This window comes from Eucyclogobius newberryi, unplaced genomic scaffold (assembly GCF_026437365.1).
Source record: "Eucyclogobius newberryi isolate DKJ021-1_F unplaced genomic scaffold, fEucNew1.0.hap1 SCAF_17, whole genome shotgun sequence".
Lineage (NCBI taxonomy): Eukaryota > Metazoa > Chordata > Actinopteri > Gobiiformes > Gobiidae > Eucyclogobius > Eucyclogobius newberryi.
The window spans coordinates 12,560,201-12,581,348 of NW_027315801.1; the positions used below are offsets into that span (position 1 = coordinate 12,560,201).

General features: G+C 40.8%; 2 protein-coding genes across 2 annotated transcripts; both read right to left on the reverse strand.

Annotated features, from left to right (window-relative positions):
- Positions 1 to 3,379: 3,379 nt before the first annotated feature.
- Positions 3,380 to 11,068, reverse strand: xkr7a (XK related 7a). The gene is made up of 3 exons (XM_072449214.1): positions 10,490 to 11,068; positions 7,209 to 7,408; positions 3,380 to 4,978 (listed from the first exon to the last, which is right to left on the reverse strand). The coding sequence occupies exons 1-3, from the start codon at positions 11,026 to 11,028 to the stop codon at positions 4,026 to 4,028; spliced, it is 1,692 nt and encodes a 563-aa protein (XP_072305315.1). The 5' UTR covers positions 11,029 to 11,068; the 3' UTR covers positions 3,380 to 4,025.
- A 511-nt stretch (positions 11,069 to 11,579) lies between these two features.
- On the reverse strand, positions 11,580 to 19,323 carry rap1aa (RAP1A, member of RAS oncogene family a). Its single transcript, XM_072449222.1, has 9 exons — positions 19,234 to 19,323; positions 17,569 to 17,669; positions 16,343 to 16,429; positions 15,279 to 15,347; positions 15,137 to 15,193; positions 14,921 to 15,061; positions 13,225 to 13,368; positions 13,033 to 13,141; positions 11,580 to 12,220 (listed from the first exon to the last, which is right to left on the reverse strand). Exons 3-8 carry the CDS (start codon positions 16,397 to 16,399, stop codon positions 13,055 to 13,057), a joined length of 555 nt encoding a protein of 184 aa, XP_072305323.1. The 5' UTR covers positions 16,400 to 16,429; positions 17,569 to 17,669; positions 19,234 to 19,323; the 3' UTR covers positions 11,580 to 12,220; positions 13,033 to 13,054.
- Positions 19,324 to 21,148: the final 1,825 nt, after the last annotated feature.

The window sequence follows — 21,148 nt, forward strand, 5'->3', positions numbered from 1 at the left end:
TAGATTCGATTGGACAGAGAAGAAAGCGGCAGGTGACAACCTCACGACGCTCTTGGAAGATGAAAATGTTTTATCTATGTATCTATCTGTAACTATCTCCAATAGTTTCTTGGGCCGTATCCTATAATTTGTTATTTCTCTTTTACTGATTGACTGTCTTCAAACTCATGATGTTTTTTCTGGTATTACTTTATTTAGCCTGTATTTGTTGTGCATCTTGAGGATTGTAGTGAGCTACATCTGTGAAGAGTGAAGAGAGATTAATACTGCTAATCCACCCAAGGGATTTCCCTGAATGTGCCACACTCTGAGTCTTTAGAAAAGGAAAACTCTAGTCCAGTAAACACATTGCTCTTTATTCAGAAACAACAGATTTAAATAATCGTTCATCACCTTGATGCTCTGAACAGCACAGTCTGGTGTGTGACCGCAGTTTAAGGCTTTGATTTATGGTTTTGTTTGAGTTACAGCTCCACTCAGGCGGAGGATGTTTCCCCACTGTCATCTCAAACAGTTAGCACCAGATGAGCCTCAAGATTTACCTCACTGCAATATAAAGACAGCAGTGCTCTCTATACCTTTTTTATTTAATCTTCAAATTAAAGTGTTCTATTTGTTTTATATGCACCGGATTACTCCTCCACATACACCATACACATGCTGGTATGTGAACCCACACACGCAATGTTCCCTTTGTGGCTACGCTATTGAAAACAATAATGAACACAGCACCACGGGCCTGTATCTTAATACCAAATCTACTCATGGGAGTCTGAAATATATCTTACATCTTATCAGACAACAGATACAGAACATTACAGACAGTGCTGTCCTTCTGCGTGCTCTCTACTGAACAGTTTAATTACATGGAGTTAAATAAGTGCCCCGTTGCCTTTAATTGCACTATGGAAACACCACTGAGTGAATATGGCCAAAAGAACTATGATGTCGTTCAATACAAGCAGTACACGTTTAAATAAAGGTGTATCCTGATATGGAAAATGGCCCAAGCACAGCTGATACCACCTTGTAAACACATAAATCTCTTTTCTTTTCTCGACAAAACAGATATCAAACCACAAGAATGTAAATTACCTCAATGACAGCATGACGACGCTCAAAACCTTTCCGCAAATAATCACATTTCAAATTTTTTTTTTTTACATTCAACTCAAAGGTTGTATTCTGAATTTCCCTTTTCCAAGTTGTTGTTGTTGTTTTATGGCGGTTGGCATCCGAGTGTTGCATTACCGCCAAGTTGTTGTTGTTGTTGTTGTTGTTGTTTTATGGCGGTTGGCATCCGAGTGTTGCATTACCGCCAGACTTTATTCCTCAGACGTTTCGTAGTCCTCAGACTCTGTCGTAGTCCGTAAAAGTACTCCTCCCATTGCTTTGGCGTTACAAAGCCCATGAGGTCATGATGTGTTTTTGTGACTAGAATAGTTGTTGTGTCAGAGACCAACCGGCTTTATTCCAGGGAGACTCTTCTTCCGCCAAGTGAAGCAACAGAGGCTTCTTAAAGGTGCGCGGCGTAACATTTCTGATGGAAGGCATCATAAAAAGGAATGTCTCTATGAAGATGACACTGCACGGAATGTTCCACAGAACGGAATTTAAGTATCAATCGAGCGTTTCATTCCTTACAGATGTTTTTATTTTTGTTTAAAGACACGCATTCTTACTGTAATCGGACTCCTCGCCTCTCCGCAGACCTGACCAGTGTGATTCCCCAATTTGAGTCAGGGCTGAATTTGAGTCGATGTGAAACGTCTCTTACTACAGCGACACAAAGGCAATATCTTTTAACATTGAACAGGTTTATTTTAAGTTAGATTTGAGCTCAACGTTCGTGAAAACCCAACATTTAGCTGCTAATAAGCTCGAGCAAACAGAAAGGTCGAGGCCTCGTGAAAGTAGTATAATGTCCGTTGTTACGAGATACAAGATTGTACGTGTCTTTATCAAAAATAAACATCATGAAACTTCCTTAACAAACTTTATTTAATTCAAACGAAGGTTGCAACTAACAGAGAACATTCTTAATTGTTTCTGGCTTTTTAAATAATGAAAAGATGGTCAAGCAAACGATTAGCACGATTGTGTGACCGACAGACCCCACATGCTCGTCTCCACGGAGAATGGGTTTGAAGCCACACTCGAGAACATTCTAGGCAACGCAAAACACATTTCTATGGCAACAAGCAGGTGGCGTGCGCTCCACAGGAAAAAGTACGCAGTGCACCTTTAAACACAATAAATTAAAAGCAGTAGTAATTGTGCAGTAATTGTCGTCGATTGCGTTGAAAAATACAGCAATGTTCCCGTTTTTGCACGTCTTCAACGGCTTTTTTGTAAGTTGTAGCTGCCATAAACGGTCATGCAACAAAGGCCTGTCTGTCAGTTTCTTAACGCTCAAAATCAGATGTGCTCGTGCAACTTTCTGCGTTTGATTGATAGTCACACTGCCACATGTGCTCATATAACTCGCAACAGAGAGAAAAAACAAATAAAAAACCTTTTCCTCTTGCTCTAGGTTTAGTTCAAGGACATCATGACACTCAACTGCCCATATTTTCACTCTGAGCTGGGGAGATTTAAAGGTAGAACTAGCTTTTTAAAGGTGCACTATGTATACTTTAGTGGTGGACATGTTATTGCTTTGCCTAAAATGCTCCACAGTTTGGCATTAAATGGAGGCAAACACGTGACAATGCCAGGCCAAGTTACAGGTTGGATCAGCGGCAAAGGCAGGCTCGCTCAGATTAAGTCACCATAGAGGTCTTTTATAGGTTTGATTCCCTTACTATGCCATAATATAGGATAAAGGAATACTGTGGAATAAAATGAGATATCTGGAATTTTGTAATGTTTTGACTTTAACTTCTTTTATGGGATTGAAACATCTGATGAAGAAAGCTTAAAGTGCCTCGGACAGGTTTTTATAATTTTCTCATTTTGACTTTATTTGAATGTATTTACCTGTTGTAAATATAAATGGTTTTACACCAACCAAGTGGCTTTTTGTGGAGAAAAGTCGATAATCTTGTAGGAAACTGACATCGCACCAGGGACACTCATTCCATCCAAAGTTTGTGCATAAGTTACACGAAAGGAACTACTTTTTTTGACCCTCTAAACATTAATTTAACAAAATAAAGGCGCTCTCATATATCTCTATTTGTCAAATTAAATATTGTGACATTATATTTGCAATTTCCCAGTGTGATGTCAGCAATTACGAACTGATAAAATTATAAATCTAAAAGAATAAATAAAAAATGTCAAGTCTGGGATAAAATGTATATATTTTTTTAGCAAAATTGAAAACATATTTATCTTGACTGTATTTTAGTTCAATGAATAGTCCAACCTGTCATAGGACAACAATTTCACGTAAAAGCAATAACATCTCCATGGAAACATAGTGCACCTTTAACTGTCATAATGCATATGTTTTGTGCTTCTTCATGGCTGTCTCTGTAATTACTGGGCCTATTCACATGAAACAAAAACTGGCACAAAGCTCAGTGTTTTTACTGGCAGCACAAATAAACTACGGCAAAATATTTTTTTAAATATAGTGGTGGCGTTACTACAAACTCCACGCATAATTGTCATTGAAAGTTGAAAGGGGCTTTAAGACACAAGATTAATATGGCAAATTTGTTGACTCTAACAGATAAAGTTCAACATTTCCGGATATTCTGCTTGGATATTTCTTTCAACATCAGTGTTAATGAACCTCTGTGATCCATCTGAAATCGTGACATTAAATCCTAGTATGTCATGACCACCGCAGCCTATCGAACGACACTAGACCTGAGAAATTAAACAGAAACCTAAAAATGCACTTTGCACCAACATCACAAATAAAGACACTTCTCCTGCTCCGTCCGGCCACTGTTCGTCCGTGGCCCGGGTCGGGCCGGTCCAGACGCGGCGGGCCGGGAGCAGAGTCCTCCTCCACCTGCCGTTTTGGGACAGGGCGTTTTCGACACGAGCTTGCAATAACACGTCTACAGCAATCACACTGTGGTCTCGTACTCCATCACTTCTTTTGGCGTACCCAGGCAGCGATACTGTATTCTGGGCGTGACCGGAGCCACACTTTCCAGCACCAGGATGGTTTTACGTAGCCGCCGATCGATGTAGTGCGCATCCCAGGCCGGGTACGTTTTTCTGGGCAGGTCTATGCGAATAACCGGCCCCTCTGTCCTCGGGGAAAGCTGCTGCTGTGGAGGGGCCTGAGCTCCACGGAGGGCCCTGACTTGAAACACGTCTCCGTCTATGCCACAGCCCTGCTCCGTGCCCTTAGTCCTCTGCAGTGTCCGGGGAGGGCTGCTCACCACATCAGGAGGGTGACTAGAGGCAGGAGAGGCCAACATCTCCACCGGAACTTCCTTTTCTACAATATAAGTCCACCCTGAGACTGGTCCGTCAGGGTGCAGCAGACAGTAATAGACAAACATGAAAAACGTGCCCAGGGCGTAGCTGCTGGCCACCACGCACACCAGGACGACGGCGTAGAAGTCGGACATTCTCGAACCTCGGTGCAAGTACCAAGCTGTAGTTAGCGCCACGTTCTCCACGAAAACGGTCAAGCTGTAGATGAGCAGGCGACAGCGAGTGCGCCCCTCTCTCACGCTGAACCAGCAGAAGATGTACACAATGCCCACCATCATGTTGTAGATGATCTCTTCCCACTTGGACATGCAGAAGTCTGTTTCGCCTTGAATGATCCAGAAGGTCATGATGCACCAGTGCGCGACGATGAAGATGCCGAAGTAGAGCTGGAACACAGAGGCGAACAGGGCGAAGGCCAGAGTGCGCGCCCCGATGGTGAAGAGGTGCCACAGAATCTGCACGAGCACAGACTTATAGGACATGGACAGCTTGTCGTCGCGACTGTCCCGGAGGACTTTCTGATACGACGCGATCATCCAGGCGAGGGAGATCAGCGAGGCAGAAGCGGACAGACCTGGAGAGAAGAGGGAAGAAGAAAACAGAAATGAAAATAAGGAGTCAGGCTCATCCATGTGACTCACACAATGCACCCACAGAGATTGCTTTGAAAATGATTCAGGTAGAATGTGATTATTTGGTGCATAGGGTCCCATTAACCACTAGATGGCCCCCAAAAGCTGAATGTCAATTACAAAGCATTACTTATACATTTGTTTAGTAGGCTAGAGTTTCCAGTAGGTGCTTGATAGGAAAGTTATTGTGATAAATACAACATATTAATTTGGCAACTCAAACTGTGGTACGTGTACTGTTGGTGGTACGCAAACTTGTTCTGGTGGTATGTACTCTTCTTCAGCTTAATTTCCTTTTTTGGGTTATTTATTGTTTATAACTTCTGTAGCAATGATGTCATCTTAGTTTAGCCCTATTTAAACCTAGTTTAGACATTAAACAGTCCTATTTTAGACCTAGTTTAGACCCGAAATGGTCCTGCTTTAGACCTAGTTTAGACCTGAAATGGTCCTGCTTTAGTCCTAGTTTAGACCTGAAATGGTCCTGCTTTAGCCCTAGTTTAGACCTGAAATGGTCCTGCTTTAGACCTAGTTTAGACCTGAAATGGTCCTGCTTTAGACCTAGACCTGAAATGGTCCTGCTTTAGACCTAGTTTAGACCTGAAATGGTCCTGCTTTAGCCCAGTTTAGACCTGAAATGGTCCTGCTTTAGCCCTAGTTTAGACCTGAAATGGTCCTGCTTTAGACCTAGTTTAGACCTGAAATGGTCCTGCTTTAGACCTAGTTTAGACCTGGAATGGTCCTGCTTTAGACCTAGTTTAGACCTGAAATGGTCCTGCTTTAGACCTAGTTTAGACCTGAAATGGTCCTGCTTTAGCCCTAGTTTAGACCTGAAATGGTCCTGCTTTAGACCTAGTTTAGACCTGAAATGGTCCTGCTTTAGCCCTAGTTTAGACTTGAAATGGTCCTGCTTTAGACCTAGTTTAGACCTGAAATGGTCCTGCTTTAGACCTAGTTTAGACCTGAAATGGTCCTGCTTTAGACCTAGTTTAGACCTGAAATGGTCCTGCTTTAGACCTAGTTTAGACCTGAAATGGTCCTGCTTTAGACCTAGTTTAGACCTGGAATGGTCCTGCTTTAGCCCTAGTTTAGACCTGAAATGGTCCTGCTTTAGACCTAGTTTAGACCTGAAATGGTCCTGCTTTAGACCTAGTTTAGACCTGGAATGGTCCTGCTTTAGACCTAGTTTAGACCTGAAATGGTCCTGCTTTAGACCTAGTTTAGACCTGAAATGGTCCTGCTTTAGACCTAGTTTAGACCTGAAATGGTCCTGCTTTAGACCTAGTTTAGACCTGAAATGGTCCTGCTTTAGCCCTAGTTTAGACCTGAAATGGTCCTGCTTTAGACCTAGTTTAGACCTGAAATGGTCCTGCTTTAGCCCTAGTTTAGACCTGAAATGGTCCTGCTTTAGACATAGTTTAGACCTGAAATGGTCCTGCTTTAGACCTAGTTTAGACCTGAAATGGTCCTGCTTTAGACCTAGTTTAGACCTGAAATGGTCCTGCTTTAGACCTAGTTTAGACCTGGAATGGTCCTGCTTTAGCCCTAGTTTAGACCTGAAATGGTCCTGCTTTAGACCTAGTTTAGACCTGAAATGGTCCTGCTTTAGCCCTAAATTAGACCTGAAATGGTCCTGCTTTAGCCCTAGTTTAGACCCGAAATGGTCCTGCTTTAGACCTAGTTTAGACCCGAAATGGTCCTGCTTTAGCCCTAGTTTAGACCCGAAATGGTCCTGCTTTGACCTAGTTTAGACCTGAAATGGTCCTGCTTTAGACCTAGTTTAGACCTGAAATGGTCCTGCTTTAGACCTAGTTTAGACCTGAAATGGTCCCGCTTTAGCCCTAGTTTAGACCTGAAATGGTCCTGCTTTAGCCCTAGTTTAGACCTGAAATGGTCCTGCTTTAGCCCTAGTTTAGCGTTTAGTTAGAGTTAGAGAGTTAGTTACTGTATTTGAACATTTTAAAAGGGAAAAAGAAAAAATGTATAATTTCCTTTCTTAAAAATACATTTTAAACTTTACTAAAATAAATAGAATCGTGTTCATTGTTTCATGTTTGTCATCACTTTAACCAGTCCAGCACTTTAGGCAAAGTACGGGCCCCAAATAGTCATTTGCCTTGAGAGAATGGAAAGGGCCCTGCATACGTGTACACAGTGGTGATTGACACTCACCCTGGAGGGGCAGCACCTGGTTGACGTAGATCATGATGCTGAGCTGCAGTACCAGCTGGGGGGCGCTCTTGAGAAAGGACTCCAGCAGGCGGAGCATGCTGATGTCCGCACTCTCAAACATCATGCGCCAGAAGTAGTGTCTGCGCTCGGGGTCCGTGTGCCAGCGGCTCTGCACTCCCAGGTACAGCGCGTGCACGTACCTGTGGACGCCAACAGACTCCTTAGATTCTGTTAGGTTAGGTGCTTAGGTGGTTAGGTGGTTAGGTGGTTAGGTGGTTAGGTGTCTTTATTTGTACTCTTGGGTAAATTGGTTTGCAATGATTAAGAGACATCAAACATGCATCAACACAGTATAAAAAACACAGACATCCAACTCAAACACTAAAAGCACTGCCAAAAACAGTTTTTCCTAGATATAGATTAGCTTCAAACTACTGCATTTTGCTTAAAATGGACATATTATGCAAACTCAACTTAACACATTGGCTCGAGTGCGCAGAAAATTCACGTTTTCACATACCCCTTTACTGCCCACTGCCTTGTACTTGTGATTATTTTTTTAAATTAAGACTCATGTCCAGTTTTAAAATGTCATGTAGCCACTTTTCTATAATAAAAACACGAAATGACAGTCTACTGCTTGTCACTGTCAAATGCCACTATGAAGAGGCGAACAGGAAGTCAATGGACCTGTTTCTATTTAGTTTTTGATTAATATTGCTGTTTACAATGACCAAAATGTAAAATGATGATCTACTTATGTTATAGTTCAATATTAAATTAAAACATAAGTCATCTTTAAGTAGCAGAAAATGTTAACGTTGAATCCGTAAATGCCTTAGTGAGGCTTTTTGTCTTCTTCTAATTTTAAAGTGACCTTATGTGAGAAAGAAACCTTACATTTAAGTTTTTTTTAAAGACGTTTTAAAAAATGCATAATAACGCTGTAATGGGCTGGATTTGGGCATTTTTTCTCAACTTTTACAAAAATACAAAGCATATTTCCTGGTAACGTAATTTTTTGGAGTTTCCCTCACACTGGGTTTGGGTTATGATTAATAACAGCAGGATGTAATTGCCATGTACTTAACATAATTGCACCATTAGTTACCATGCCGTTACTGTGCTGATGGTGCGTTATATATAGTACATTAAACTGCTGTGCTTTAGTTGTCAGGAGCATGTGTGTTTCACTCATTGCCTTCGGGAGATGCCGGGTCAGAGAAGCCTCATGTCAACAAGCACCACACCACAAACATGTTTGTGTAACCCTTTTATTCCACTTCTTAAGCACAAACTAAGCCCTGGATGTACAAAGGCTCCACAAAGACTAGACTGCTGAAGAGAAATGTCTAGTATGTTAGTACGACCTGAACTCAGAACACCAATGAGTCGTTTATTTTCTTGAATTAATTGACGTTGATTCAAGATCAAGTTCAGTTACATAAAACTGAATCTTAATTTGATATTTTAAATGTTGCTGCAATTGCAATACTTACAATAAACACGGACCAAAAAGGAGGCTGCCCTGGTTCAGTCTTCAACAAACTGAACTTAATTCAAGCTTAACGCGTTGGCAAATACAGTAGGTACAAAAACATTGGCAGATACATTTTCTTGTTTTTATCTTAAAGAAGCACTACGCAATTTTTCTGTCCATCTGCTTGAGACGATGTACCTTGTCCTTTAATGCTCCACACAGCACGACATCAAACCCAAAAAGGATAAGAGCCATTTGATTTGAATTGTCAAAGGTTCACAAGTACAACAGTGTTTTCAAAAGCCAAATGTGGTGTGATAAAAATACTATTCCATACGTCGAGACACATTTTCAAACTGGACATATCTGTTTGTTTGTTTGTTTGTTCTTTTTGCAAATGAACAAAGATACGTTTATTGCCTCATGTAGGTGATATAGTACACCTTTAATCCAGTCCAACATGTCACGTAGCAGGTGCAATAATCTACTGTAACTCTGTGAAGATGAATATTCTGAGCATTATAACAACCCGTGCCATGACTCTTTTCTGCAGTGAACAGGAGGGTGCACGTGTTGGGTCTGCGCGGCGGTAACACAAGCCTGGGCCCATCTCATGTGCACTGACATTTAATTCTGGTAGCCGGCCCAAAATTGATCCCGGTTCACCGAACCAGCGGTGTATCAGTGACAGATCGTTCCTAAATTAGCAGCTGAGGCCAAAACACACCGATATCCACTTGTATGCAGACATGAGACTCAGAAGATGACCAAAGGGATACCACATTGTTAGAACTATTGTAAGAAGAAGAAGAAATAGTGAAACAGTTCTCCACCTGCATCTACACTGTCTGATAGATTAGCCTAGTAAATGGCTTCATCAAATATAACTTTTTGATTCTGAAAAAGTAATAAAACACCAGTTAAACATTTTCATTATTATTGAGATATCGAGGCCGATATAATCGTGTTCACTGATTATTCTTGACATCCCTTAACAACAAACACAGGAAATAGAGGCTTTAATGGTGGTTCTAATCTAGTGTGCTGTTCCTCTGCTGTGCTCACAAACTCACTCGTCTCCAAGAGGAAATAAGAAATCAATACACAGTGTATGCTCCGGGCAGTTTACAGCAGCAGAAGAGACAAGAGCCATGGAGGCAAACACAGGGCCACACTTTACACACCAAAGAATGAAATATAGCTCATTTATCCTTCATGATGCCCATAAAAAGAGTTCTATAAAGACTTTAGCCTCCTCCCTGACTGTTCACTTAGAAGCTGCTCTGAGCTGGCAGCAGTTTATGTCTGTCAAAACTATAATGAGAGCAGTGAGTCTGGACAGTGTCTGACCCACAGACCCACTGTCCCGAGAGCAGAGCATCAGTGTGGCTGACTCAGGAGCCTACTACATGAATATGGTTTATTAAGAGTCAGAAGCACTTGTGCACAAGGAGAACATGAGGGAGAGGCAGATGAAGCACCACTCTGTCACTGACATCCTCTCAGCACAGAAACAGACATTTCCGTTTTCCTGCAAAGGGCAATTGCTTTGGATGAGTTGACCGTTTCCCCAGGAGATTATTGACCTAAAAGCCCATCAGGGCAGAGGAATAGTGGGTGGAGCCTTAGCCTCCACACGAGCCATAAGGAATCATGTTAAACAATAGAAATATGTATATGCACAGTGCATTTCTCTTGTAATTAACGCGTTATAATCACGTATTATCAGTGTTCTCCTCGTGCTGTGTGCCCAGCACCAGAGACAGATGCAGGCGCTGGTTCCAGCTCTGTGAACACCTACCTCCAGACCTGCGCCAGCTGCAAGACGTGAATGATGCCCTGGAACAGCCACATGCACACACTGCAGCAGCCCGGGGCTCCACCCCCGGTGCTCGGCCCCGGCAGCAGTCCGGTGGCGGCAGCGGTGCGGCCAGCGCCCCGTTCGCCGCTGTCCTTGGGGCTGGGGTCGCTCTTCTCCACGCCCGATGCGGCGACCACGGCCGCCGCGGTGCCGCTCTCCACCGTCTCCACGAAGTCGTAGGCGAACCATCGAAAGCTGAGCACCTGCACCACGAGGGACGGGACAATGACAAAGACCAGAGTCAGGGCAAAGAACCAGAAGTCCCTCCGGAGGTAGTAGTCCGCGGCCAGCCACAGGTCTGAGGCCCCGTCCGAGAAGAAGACCAGCAGGGCGCACAGGGTCCAGCAGAAGTCCGGCAGTGAGTAGCGCTGTTCTGCGGCTTTGCGCTGCGGGAGAGGCCGCACATCAGACCGGGGGGCGCACTCGGCCGGGGGCTCGCTTCGTACGGAGACGGGAGCACCATCAGATTTCGCGGCCATGTTTGTTGTAGGGAAGAGAGTAAGAGAGATGGGAGAATGATGGAAGGGGGGAGGGGGGGTCGCACAGCCCGTCGCTCTGAAGCCGAGCCCTTCTGAGGGGGAGGGAGGGGGAGGCACGAGGGAGGGGTGTGGATGCGAGAGATGCCACTCAACACTGCGCATCAATCAGCACCGATAATGACCTGCTCTAATCACATCTAACACCAGAGATGGACTCAAGAGCTGCTCTAAACACATCTAATACTAGAGATGGACATAGAGCTGGACACAGAGCTGCTCTAAACACATCTAATACTAGAGATGGACACACAGGGCAATTGGGACTTGAATGGTGTGAAATGATCCTCATCTGGCCCTGCTGTGGTGTCCTTTCATCACAGTTTAGCTTTGCAGTGGCCTGTGAGTGGACCACATGCTGCTCTTTTCTGCACACGTTTTCTAAATCTAAAAATGACTCACAAACTAGATTGCCATTTGATCTTGGGCAAATAATACACAGGTTAGACCTTGACATCACCAGATTTTAGGATACAAATGAAGACAAAATATAATGAAAATGTACTAAAATTTAATCATTCATAAAAGTTGGAAAATCATCTGTGACAGGGTAACACAAGAAGCAATATTAGAACTGGTTTAGTACAATATATTTAAGCCCAAGACAACCACCAAACACCACAACCCCCTCAGTCTATAAAATACTAATTTGTCTTCGGTTTATAATGCAAAAATGGAAGTAGAATATATTATGGGTGATGTGGAAGGCTCGTAGCTTTGAATATAAAACAAAGTCACTTGGGAAAGATGTTGTCAAATGCACATCCTTGTAAAGTAGTAACGTATGGACACAGTGCAGTAATGTATGACAAGGCCAACAGTTTTCACATGGTATTCGTTTGTAAATTCACCTTTAACAAAGTTAATAAAACGCTTTAGTATCCAAGTAGATAATGAAGTCTCCTCTTATTTTCTTTTTTTTTTTTAACATACATTTCCAAAAAGCAAGACACGCTGGAGAAGAGGGAATACAGTTGTCATAAGGCCAACGATACAAAAAGAGGGAGAATTTCTTTGCAGTTAAAAAAGCAGAAGTTATGTGCCCTCTCCTGCCTCCAGTGAGTGGTTTTTCAGTCAGCCTTTTTAAATATGTTCTGGAGAGAATACACTGGCACAGTCCACTGGGAAATAGTTTCTGCAACAAAAAAATAAAGAGACATGATCAACACAGAAATACAGCACAAAAATACTTAGTTTAACTACTGAGGAAAAGGTTCCGTATTGATTTCAAACCCTCAGTGGTAAAAAACATGTGGGAATGAAAATTCAGCATTTTTTTATTTGGTCTTAAACAAGTTCTTCTAAAAAAAAAAAAAAAAAAAAAAAAAAAAATCAGAAAGGGTCAACATGTGTCCTCATGTTATTCAGTATTGATTTGTTCAAATGAGCATCTAGTTTTGGTTTTAGTTTTATTTTATAGATTAGAGTATTTGGTATAACAAGGTGAAGACAATCTAAAGGGCGAAGTACCTGTTTTTGGGGGAATAGAGATTAGAAACAAAACTAATCAGCGTTATGAACCAAAAACAAATTTACAAACTCAAATAATACAAAAATACATATATGAAAGCCTGAAAGTGTAATAGTTTCAGCCGTTAACTCATTTAAGAAAAATCTGTTGAAAATGTGACCGTTTAACCTTTATTACTCAAAACAAAAATGAGGATAATTAGAAAGAGTGCGATTCCTCATCTACAGCAGCAGAGGGCACTGCAGCACATGGCACACTACAGCTCAAACTCAAAGTGACACATTCCGTTCATTTTCCAGTTTTCCAGCACTATTATGGCTGATAAGCACATTTAGGATAAACTGTAAGTTATTTGATGTCAAATCTGCAGGGAATGGTGCCCATAACCGATTACATTTGATACAACAGGATCATTTATTATAAATGTCGATAATGACCAAGTGTTTTAATATTAATCATAAGGTCCATGCACTGACCTGTCCTAAAGCACTTCAGGATTTAGAGCAATGTGCAATTTGACTTCTTTTTTGTTTTCTTTTCCATCGGCGTTTTCCTGTTGATCTGCCGCACCAGGTCGTAGAAAATCTGGACGAGAAATAGAATAATCTTTTAGCAAAATTGTTACGAATCATCACATGCGGTTCAGACTTGGGGCCCTGACGACTCACCTCATTTACATTGATCTTAGATTTGGCTGAAGTCTCTAAAAAGGCACAGTTGCTCCACTGACGGGCCAGATTCTGCCCCTGCTCCTTCCCCACCACGCGCTCGTCCTCCAGGTCACACTTGTTTCCAACCAGGATCATTGGAACCTAAGGAAAAACATGTAATCATCCTTTATTTATTTAGAAATCATAAAATGGACAATGAAGAGCGTAAAATAAATGGCCGTGGCTGGAGCGGCGCGGTGAAATAAACGCGCAGTTTCGGGGACCGCGGCATTTCCCTTATAGCCTCATGGCTAACCCCAACCTTAACCCGGCGCGGTCTAAATGGCGCTAAAACGCAGTCAAATTAAATAAATCCCTACCTCAATTTATTTTCGACAATGTTCATACAATTTTAAAGTAATCCAGGAGAAATGCTAAACATGATCCAATTAGTTTCATTTGGTGATTAAATAGTTAGAGAAGGAGCAGTTGGACGACAGCGCCCTCTGCAGTTACACTTACGCATCAGATTGTGTTTTAAGTTGAAATACACAACAAATTTTGAAGTGTGAAAAAATTTATTGACCAGATACTTTTTTTTTTTTTTTTAAGTATTGCTCAAAAGATGAATGAACTGTACAATTGACAGTGTAAAGAAATATCACTTTCTACCTTATTAAAAGAGGACACTTCAAGTTTGTTTTAATGTTATTTTGAGTCAGACCTTTTGCAGATAATAGTCTCGATATCCTAATTTCAAAACAAGTGCAATGTTATTGGTACAAGTTTGTAACCGTTCGTTTTGGGGATTTTTTTTTACACCAATTTAATTGTTTTATTTTATTAATTATTTTGATATGGTTTCCAGACACTTGTGTAATTAGAGCAAGTGGTTTTCTCGATTGTGAAATCAATAAAGTTCAAATACATCTCATCTTGCTTCATGGTGTAATTAATGGTGTGAAATGAACATGTTTTTGAGCGTTACAGAAGCGCTTAACATCGACACCTTTCGTCTAATAAAGCGTCTGAAGAGGGAAAGGTGCCGGTTCTTAAGTGCTGACATTTACAGAGAAGCTCCGCCCTCTACCCCGCCGAGCGACTAAAACGAGACACATCGGCCTCGGAGGTCTCGAGAATTACATAAAGACGCAAAAAAGGTCGTTGCCACGGAGATTCTACATATAAAAACGACCTGTGGGTTGTCATAATGCCACAAATGTACAGTTTGTGACTTCAGCTTTGATAAATGTCTCCAAGTCTATAAGAAACTGACCGCACTTGACATCAGCATTCACACGACAGGCACAGGCAGAAAGACAAGTGTCTCGCACAATGGCGGTAGCGGCCATTACAAGGTTTATCACTGACCGTAATAAAAGGGCAAAAGTATTTTACAAACGGTAAATGCCCTCAGTGATTATTTAAAAAGTAATTTCCTAATGTCTTACATCACTAAACATTATTTTCTAGAATAAGTATCAAATGTTTAAGTTTAGAGATGCAATAAGGGGATGACACGCACGAACGCATGCACGTACACGCGCAGTATCAATACTTTTGAATGCACCAGTGTCGACATATTTTTTGTTGTACATTTCAGTAGTTGGGGTTTGAATAATTCATATTCTGATTTCAACCGTGTTTCCATCTACTTTTCCTGGTCGTTTAGAGTTTCACGGACTTAAACTATTTTTGCTAGAGCTAGACTTACATCCTCTGTATCTTTTACTCGCAGAATCTGTTCCCGTAGGTCCTGGAGGTCGTTGAATGTCGACTGTGCTGTGATGGAGTAGACCAGGGCAAAGCCTTGGCCGTTCTTCATGTACAGGTCCCTCATGGCGGTGAACTGCTCCTAAACACGCAAACAACAAACACATTTCAGTCAAACAACATTCAGTTTAGAAACTGAGCAGTGAAGACGACTTACAGTTCCAGCAGTGTCCAAGATCTCAAGCATACACTGTTGTCCATCTACTTCAACTTGCTACATCCACAAATGAAAATAGGAAAGTGTCAGTTATCAAATATGCTTTGCGTTTTTAAATCAGAATTGTAAAATGTTAGCAAACCTTTCTGTAGGAATCTTCTATTGTGGGGTCATATTTCTCCACAAAAATGCCTTGCACAAACTGGACTGTCTAAAATGTAGAAAAGCAGAGCAAAAGAAAGTTACCACTGGTTTAAACTGGTTTAATCTACAACGCTGTGATTCAACACAATCTAATAACCCACTATTTTGAAATAGTGTTTCCAAAGATGTGATTGAGACCTACAGCTGTGTGAGCCCAAGACAATAAAGTTGTTGCACTTTGACCCGGTAATTGGTCAGAAGAGTGCTAAATGTGTTTTTAATCTGCTTTATGGTATTAAACAATGACACACGTGGATCATTATTTGAAATTTGGCACGAAACAAGCACGCAGAATTCTTGTTGACAAACTGCGATACTCGCTGCTGGATTAGGCTCTGGAGAGCAGCAGATCACAAAAGATCTGAGAACCAAGTGAGCACAGAGCATTGGGCATGTATCGGGGAATTTCTGAGCAATAACGTCGTGAACGTAGGAGAATAAATGTTCCTCAAACATGCACCAATGTGAAGGGAAAACAATTTGCATAACATACCTCCTTTAAACCCAAGTGCAGAAATTATATTATATATTGTGTTGCGATTATGGGCATATAAAGAAATGTCATTTGAATTGTTTATTTTAGTCTGCTTCTTATGCTATTTTAGATAGACTTCTTTACTTCTGTACCTACTCTGTGTTGCAACACTGGAATTTCCCCATTGCTGGACAAATAAAGGCGTATCTTATTATACTTTTGTAAATCTAGGGGGGAAATAAACATTTGCGATACTATAAATGTATTCATTATTATTTTACCAGGATTTTTTTTTTTAATAGAGATTAAAAATCACAAGAGGCAGTAGCATAACAGCATAACAATAACACACAATATTTCACTCACAAGGAAACCAGCAAAAAGAGTCCAAATAAAATACTTGCAGATTTAAAGCTTTGTTGTTTCATGTTAATTTAAAATATCTAATTCCCAGAGTAAAAACACATAATGCGTGTCTCTTAACTCAGTCAGAATCTAGAGTCCAGGGATGTACAGGGAGGTCTTACCAGTGCAGATTTGCCCACTCCTCCTGATCCCAGAACCACCAACTTGTACTCGCGCATCGTGGCCAACAACACCAGACAGCACAGGAAACTTTTAGAGAAAAGGGAAAATGTTTTAGCTTTTTCAGGAACAAAAGCATTTGATCATCTGATAAACTACTACAGTACATACAAGAACCCCATGTAATAGAACTCTAAACTACAAGCTTTATGGGGTATATTATTAGCCTATTATAGGGTCACTCAAAATAAATACTGTATCGACTTATCGGCCAGTAAATAATCACTGTGACAATATTTGAGGCGGCACTAAATTAAACTTCAATGATGACAAATGTGTTTCGTGCAGCTTTCTATTCTGGAAAATACATTTTACCATCTAAATAAGTTCAGACTTGCACATGTATTAATTGTGGCCACTAATTGCAATTTAAATATAGATCTTAAACAGTAGAAACCAGACTTAATGACAGAAATTACAAAGTCTGTTTCTGATCCCGCAACACAAGCCTCACTGTCAGTACTGTTGACGGGCGCTCCACAAACAGGGAAAAGTGGGTGTGTTCATATGTAAATACGTGCTTTATGTGAATACAATTGTTCCCGATTACACTGGCCTCTGTGGCGAGTTGTCAGATGTTGAATCAAATGTCCCACAACAAGAAGTCTGTCGCACTCAGATGGCATTTGCAATTCCAACGACGACGTATGAAGCGCCATCAGAAACCCACCCAGAGCCTCCACAATGAGCCTTTGTACTGAACCTCCTCTTCGCCACCGCAGATCGCCACTATTTATCACCGTGGACTTTGCTGACACGCAACCAAACATGGAAAACCCATTTCACTGTTTAGAATAGTTCGTGATCAAATGTTTAAACTGCACTAAATGAGCGGGAGTACAATACGGGTTAGAAAAACAACCCTGCATCATTCAACATTGTGTCATTTCTGGTTCATCTTTGAAAAGTGTTGCTGTATTTCAATGTAATTTCACTTCCGGAAACGGTCTCTACCAACAAGGAACATGCGAGGCCTTTAATAAACGTACAATCACATCAGTTTTAAATATCTGAACTTAAATTGTTCATGTTCTCCTTTCTAAAAATAGGGTCGCAAAATAAATAAATGGAAACTCTTAGTCATTTATATAGTGTCACAACCAAAAGCAAATAAACTACCTTGCATATAAAATAAAAAAAACATGCGTTAACAAAAGTTGCACAACCTACTTTTATGTACACAGCGCCTCAGATACAAGTTCCTCTACATCTGGGGAGGGGGTCCACAGCGACACTGACACAAATCACAAGGCTGAGGTGGTCAACGATCTGCAACAAAAACATTCAAATTAGATTATTAAATCAGGGATGCCACGACATCCAAATCTCCCTGTACAATATTATGAAGAGGTTAGCCATTTTTTCCCTTTTCAAATGCCTCAACAAGCCTTTGGTGCAAATAATTACAGTCATAAGGACCAAGATATGTTGTTCTTTTTCCCTTTTTACCTGTTGCTGATACTTGTACATCAGATTTAATGTGACAGCCCATGATATTTTGAAACTCTTAATGATTTGAATTGAACTTATATAACAATATTTTGCGTTCCATTGCATCCCCATTAACAGAAAAACAAATCCGAGCCTTTACACCCAACGAATAATTCCTCAAATAAAAAAATAAAAGAATCGACAACGGAGGGGGTCTGTATCTATAACAATGAAGATTTGGGACATGTATATTCTTTTGCCAGCTCATCTGTGTCAAGAGTCAGGAGACAAGCTGTCACATGTCCCAAAACAAACAAAACTTTTCTTACACAATGCTAGTAAACACTGTGCAAACTTGTAACATTTAAACAATGACTCAAAAAGTGGCCTACATCTTAGTGTTTGTTAAGAGATAGTGACGTCCAGATTAAAGATGGGAGAGGATGTGTCAATTTGTCAAATAGCCTGAGGGGGGCAAAGGCATCTGGAACTTTTTTTTTTTTTTTTTTTTTTTAATAGAACCGATCACCTTAATACGTCACTTAATTGTACACGTAATACAAGTGTTCTAAGCGCGTCACTGGATAAAGAATGGACTAGATCATAAACAGTGACATACGCGTGATCTGAGAGGCGTTTATGAACTTTTAAGCTCGAGTAGATTTCGAAAGGAAGGGTGTGGCTATTAGTTTCCAAATGCACTAGCTGACCACCAACAAAGTTTTAAAACCACACTCAAAGTCAACATTTTTAAGTTAAAACAGATGCACAATCATTTGAATAACATAAGAAAGACAATAGGTTTTGATCGCAAAAAACTAGTTAACGCTTTAGCACACCGTTAGCAACATGGGCGGAGTTAGCCTAGCCGATCTACCCAAGTTAAGAGTCAAAATGCTGAAGAATCTAAACATTTTACACTGTTTAAATACAAGTAAATAACATGATATACATGTTGTTAAACGCGAAGAAGACGAGTTCAATCGGTAGACTCTGTGGCTAGCATTAACATGGAAGCTAAAGTTAGCCGCTAGCTTTGGGCACACACTCCACATCCACAAGCTGTTTGGGAGGACACGGGTCGCTAACAATAGTCGCTAGAAGTATTTACAGAGCATCACTTAACCACAAATATGTAAAACACAACTTTTAAAACTTGTTTACACCGGTGTACGATCTGCTCAGGCTGATATTAGCCGATGCTAGCTGCGCAAGTAGTGGAGTTAGCTCGTAACATGAAGCCACCAAACACTTCCACTAGAGGAACACAAGGAGTCTTTTCAGCGGTTTAGCAGGTTTTATTACATGTCAGAGTCATCGTTTAACGCGATAGCAGTTTAATGTGTCTAATTAACTGTCTAATAGCTCATTTCAATGCGGGCAAAGCTGTGGAGACACTCACCGACCGTGTTCCGCTGTGCGCTCTGGGGATGTGTCCAGCTGGAGGTGATTGGCCCAGCGTCAGCCTATCACGTCCGGCGCAGGCACGACAACACCGGACTCATTTTAAAGGTCCCACTCATGGAGCTACTGGCGGTGATGCGACACTCGGCTGTCGACTGCCATAAACCAATAACAACAGCAACAACAGTCTAAGGAATACAGTCTGGCGGTAATGCAACACTCGGATGCCAACCGCCATAAAACAACAACAACAACAACAGCTACTGTATTATCCATATATCCATTTTCACTTATCCCCTATCTCCGCCCACTGCCCAGAGTTATTCACAGAATGGAGACATTGGCTCAAACACGTAAAGGGTTCAAAGATGTCAAGATAGTTTTGAAGAGGAAGTCAGGGAACCCATTTATATTATTATGTTTTAGATCAATATTGCAATTACAATTATTACAATGAACAAAATGTAAAGTAATTACTTACATATGTTATTGTTTTCTACTAAGAACCTTGAAGACAGCATAAAGGTGCACTGTGTAACTTTTCTGGGGACAAGCAATGGAGATGCTTTCTTTGGAATGTTCTACTATACAGTATGGTATTAAATTGACCTGTCTCCATGGATACAAGGTGGTGACACCACCTGGCCAAGTTACAGGTCACATTTTCAAGATATTCATTTTGAAGCAATGCAAATACCTGTAATTGAATAATAGATGTAATATGGATACATTTAATGACATACTGTGGAACATCTTTCCTTTCTGCTGCTGTCAGACTTTATAACAAAAAATGTTACTCCTGAACACTCGCAATACTGTCATATTCATGTGCAGTTACTGTTGTGATTCATGTGCAATTACTGTGCAATTCATGTGCAATTCATGTGCAATTACTGTCGTGACACATGCTCATGTGCAATGAGTGCGTGATCACATGCAATGGTATTTATTTATTTATTTATTTTTATCTATCATTTTTCCCTCCATCCCTTGTTGGGAAATGGCAGGTTTTGTCTATAGGAGTTTTTGTTTATAAGAGATCTTCTATTGAGAGTGTTTTTCAAACTTCCTATAAGTTATCTGTTCTTTTCCTCTGTATCTACCTCTGTATCTACCTGCGTTAGAACAATGAAATTTCCCCACGTGTGGACAATAAAGGACTGTCTTATCTTATCTTATTTCAGGCAAAGCAATAACATTATACTATATGTATGAATGTATGAGCCAAAGAACTAAAAGATGTAACCAACAAAACTAATGATGCTTTATCTTTATTACATCTAAATATAAGATAAGATAAGATATGCCTTTGTTTGTCCACACATGGGGGAATTTCTGTGTTTCAACGCAAGTAGATACAGAGGAAAAGAACAGATAACTTATAGAAAGCTTTAAAAAACACTCTTAATAGAAAAACTCTTATAAACAAAACCTCTCATATTCTTAATAAGGAATAGAGGGAAAAAAAAAGATAAAATAAAATAGAAATAGTTAGTATAAGACACAATGTACTAATCATAGTGGTAAAGTAAACACTCTTATTTACATTAGTTATATGCACATGAAAATGACATTATTGCATATGAGTACGACAGTACTTGCACATGAATATGACGGTATTGCACATGATTATGTTAGTATTGCACAAGAGTATGACAGTTACACGTGTTCAGGGCTAACAGTGTTTGTCGTAGAGTCTGACAGCAGCAGAAGGAAAGACCTGTGAAACATCTCCTTCACACAGCGAGGGTGGATCAGTCTCTCACTGAAGCTGCTCTCCAGAGCGGACAGAGTGTCCTGCAGGGGGTGAGACATGAGTGAGACTCATGGTTCAGCATAGATGTGAATCTAGCCAGGACCCTTTTGTCCCCCACCTCCTGCACCGAATCCAGAGCACAGCCCAGGACGGAGCT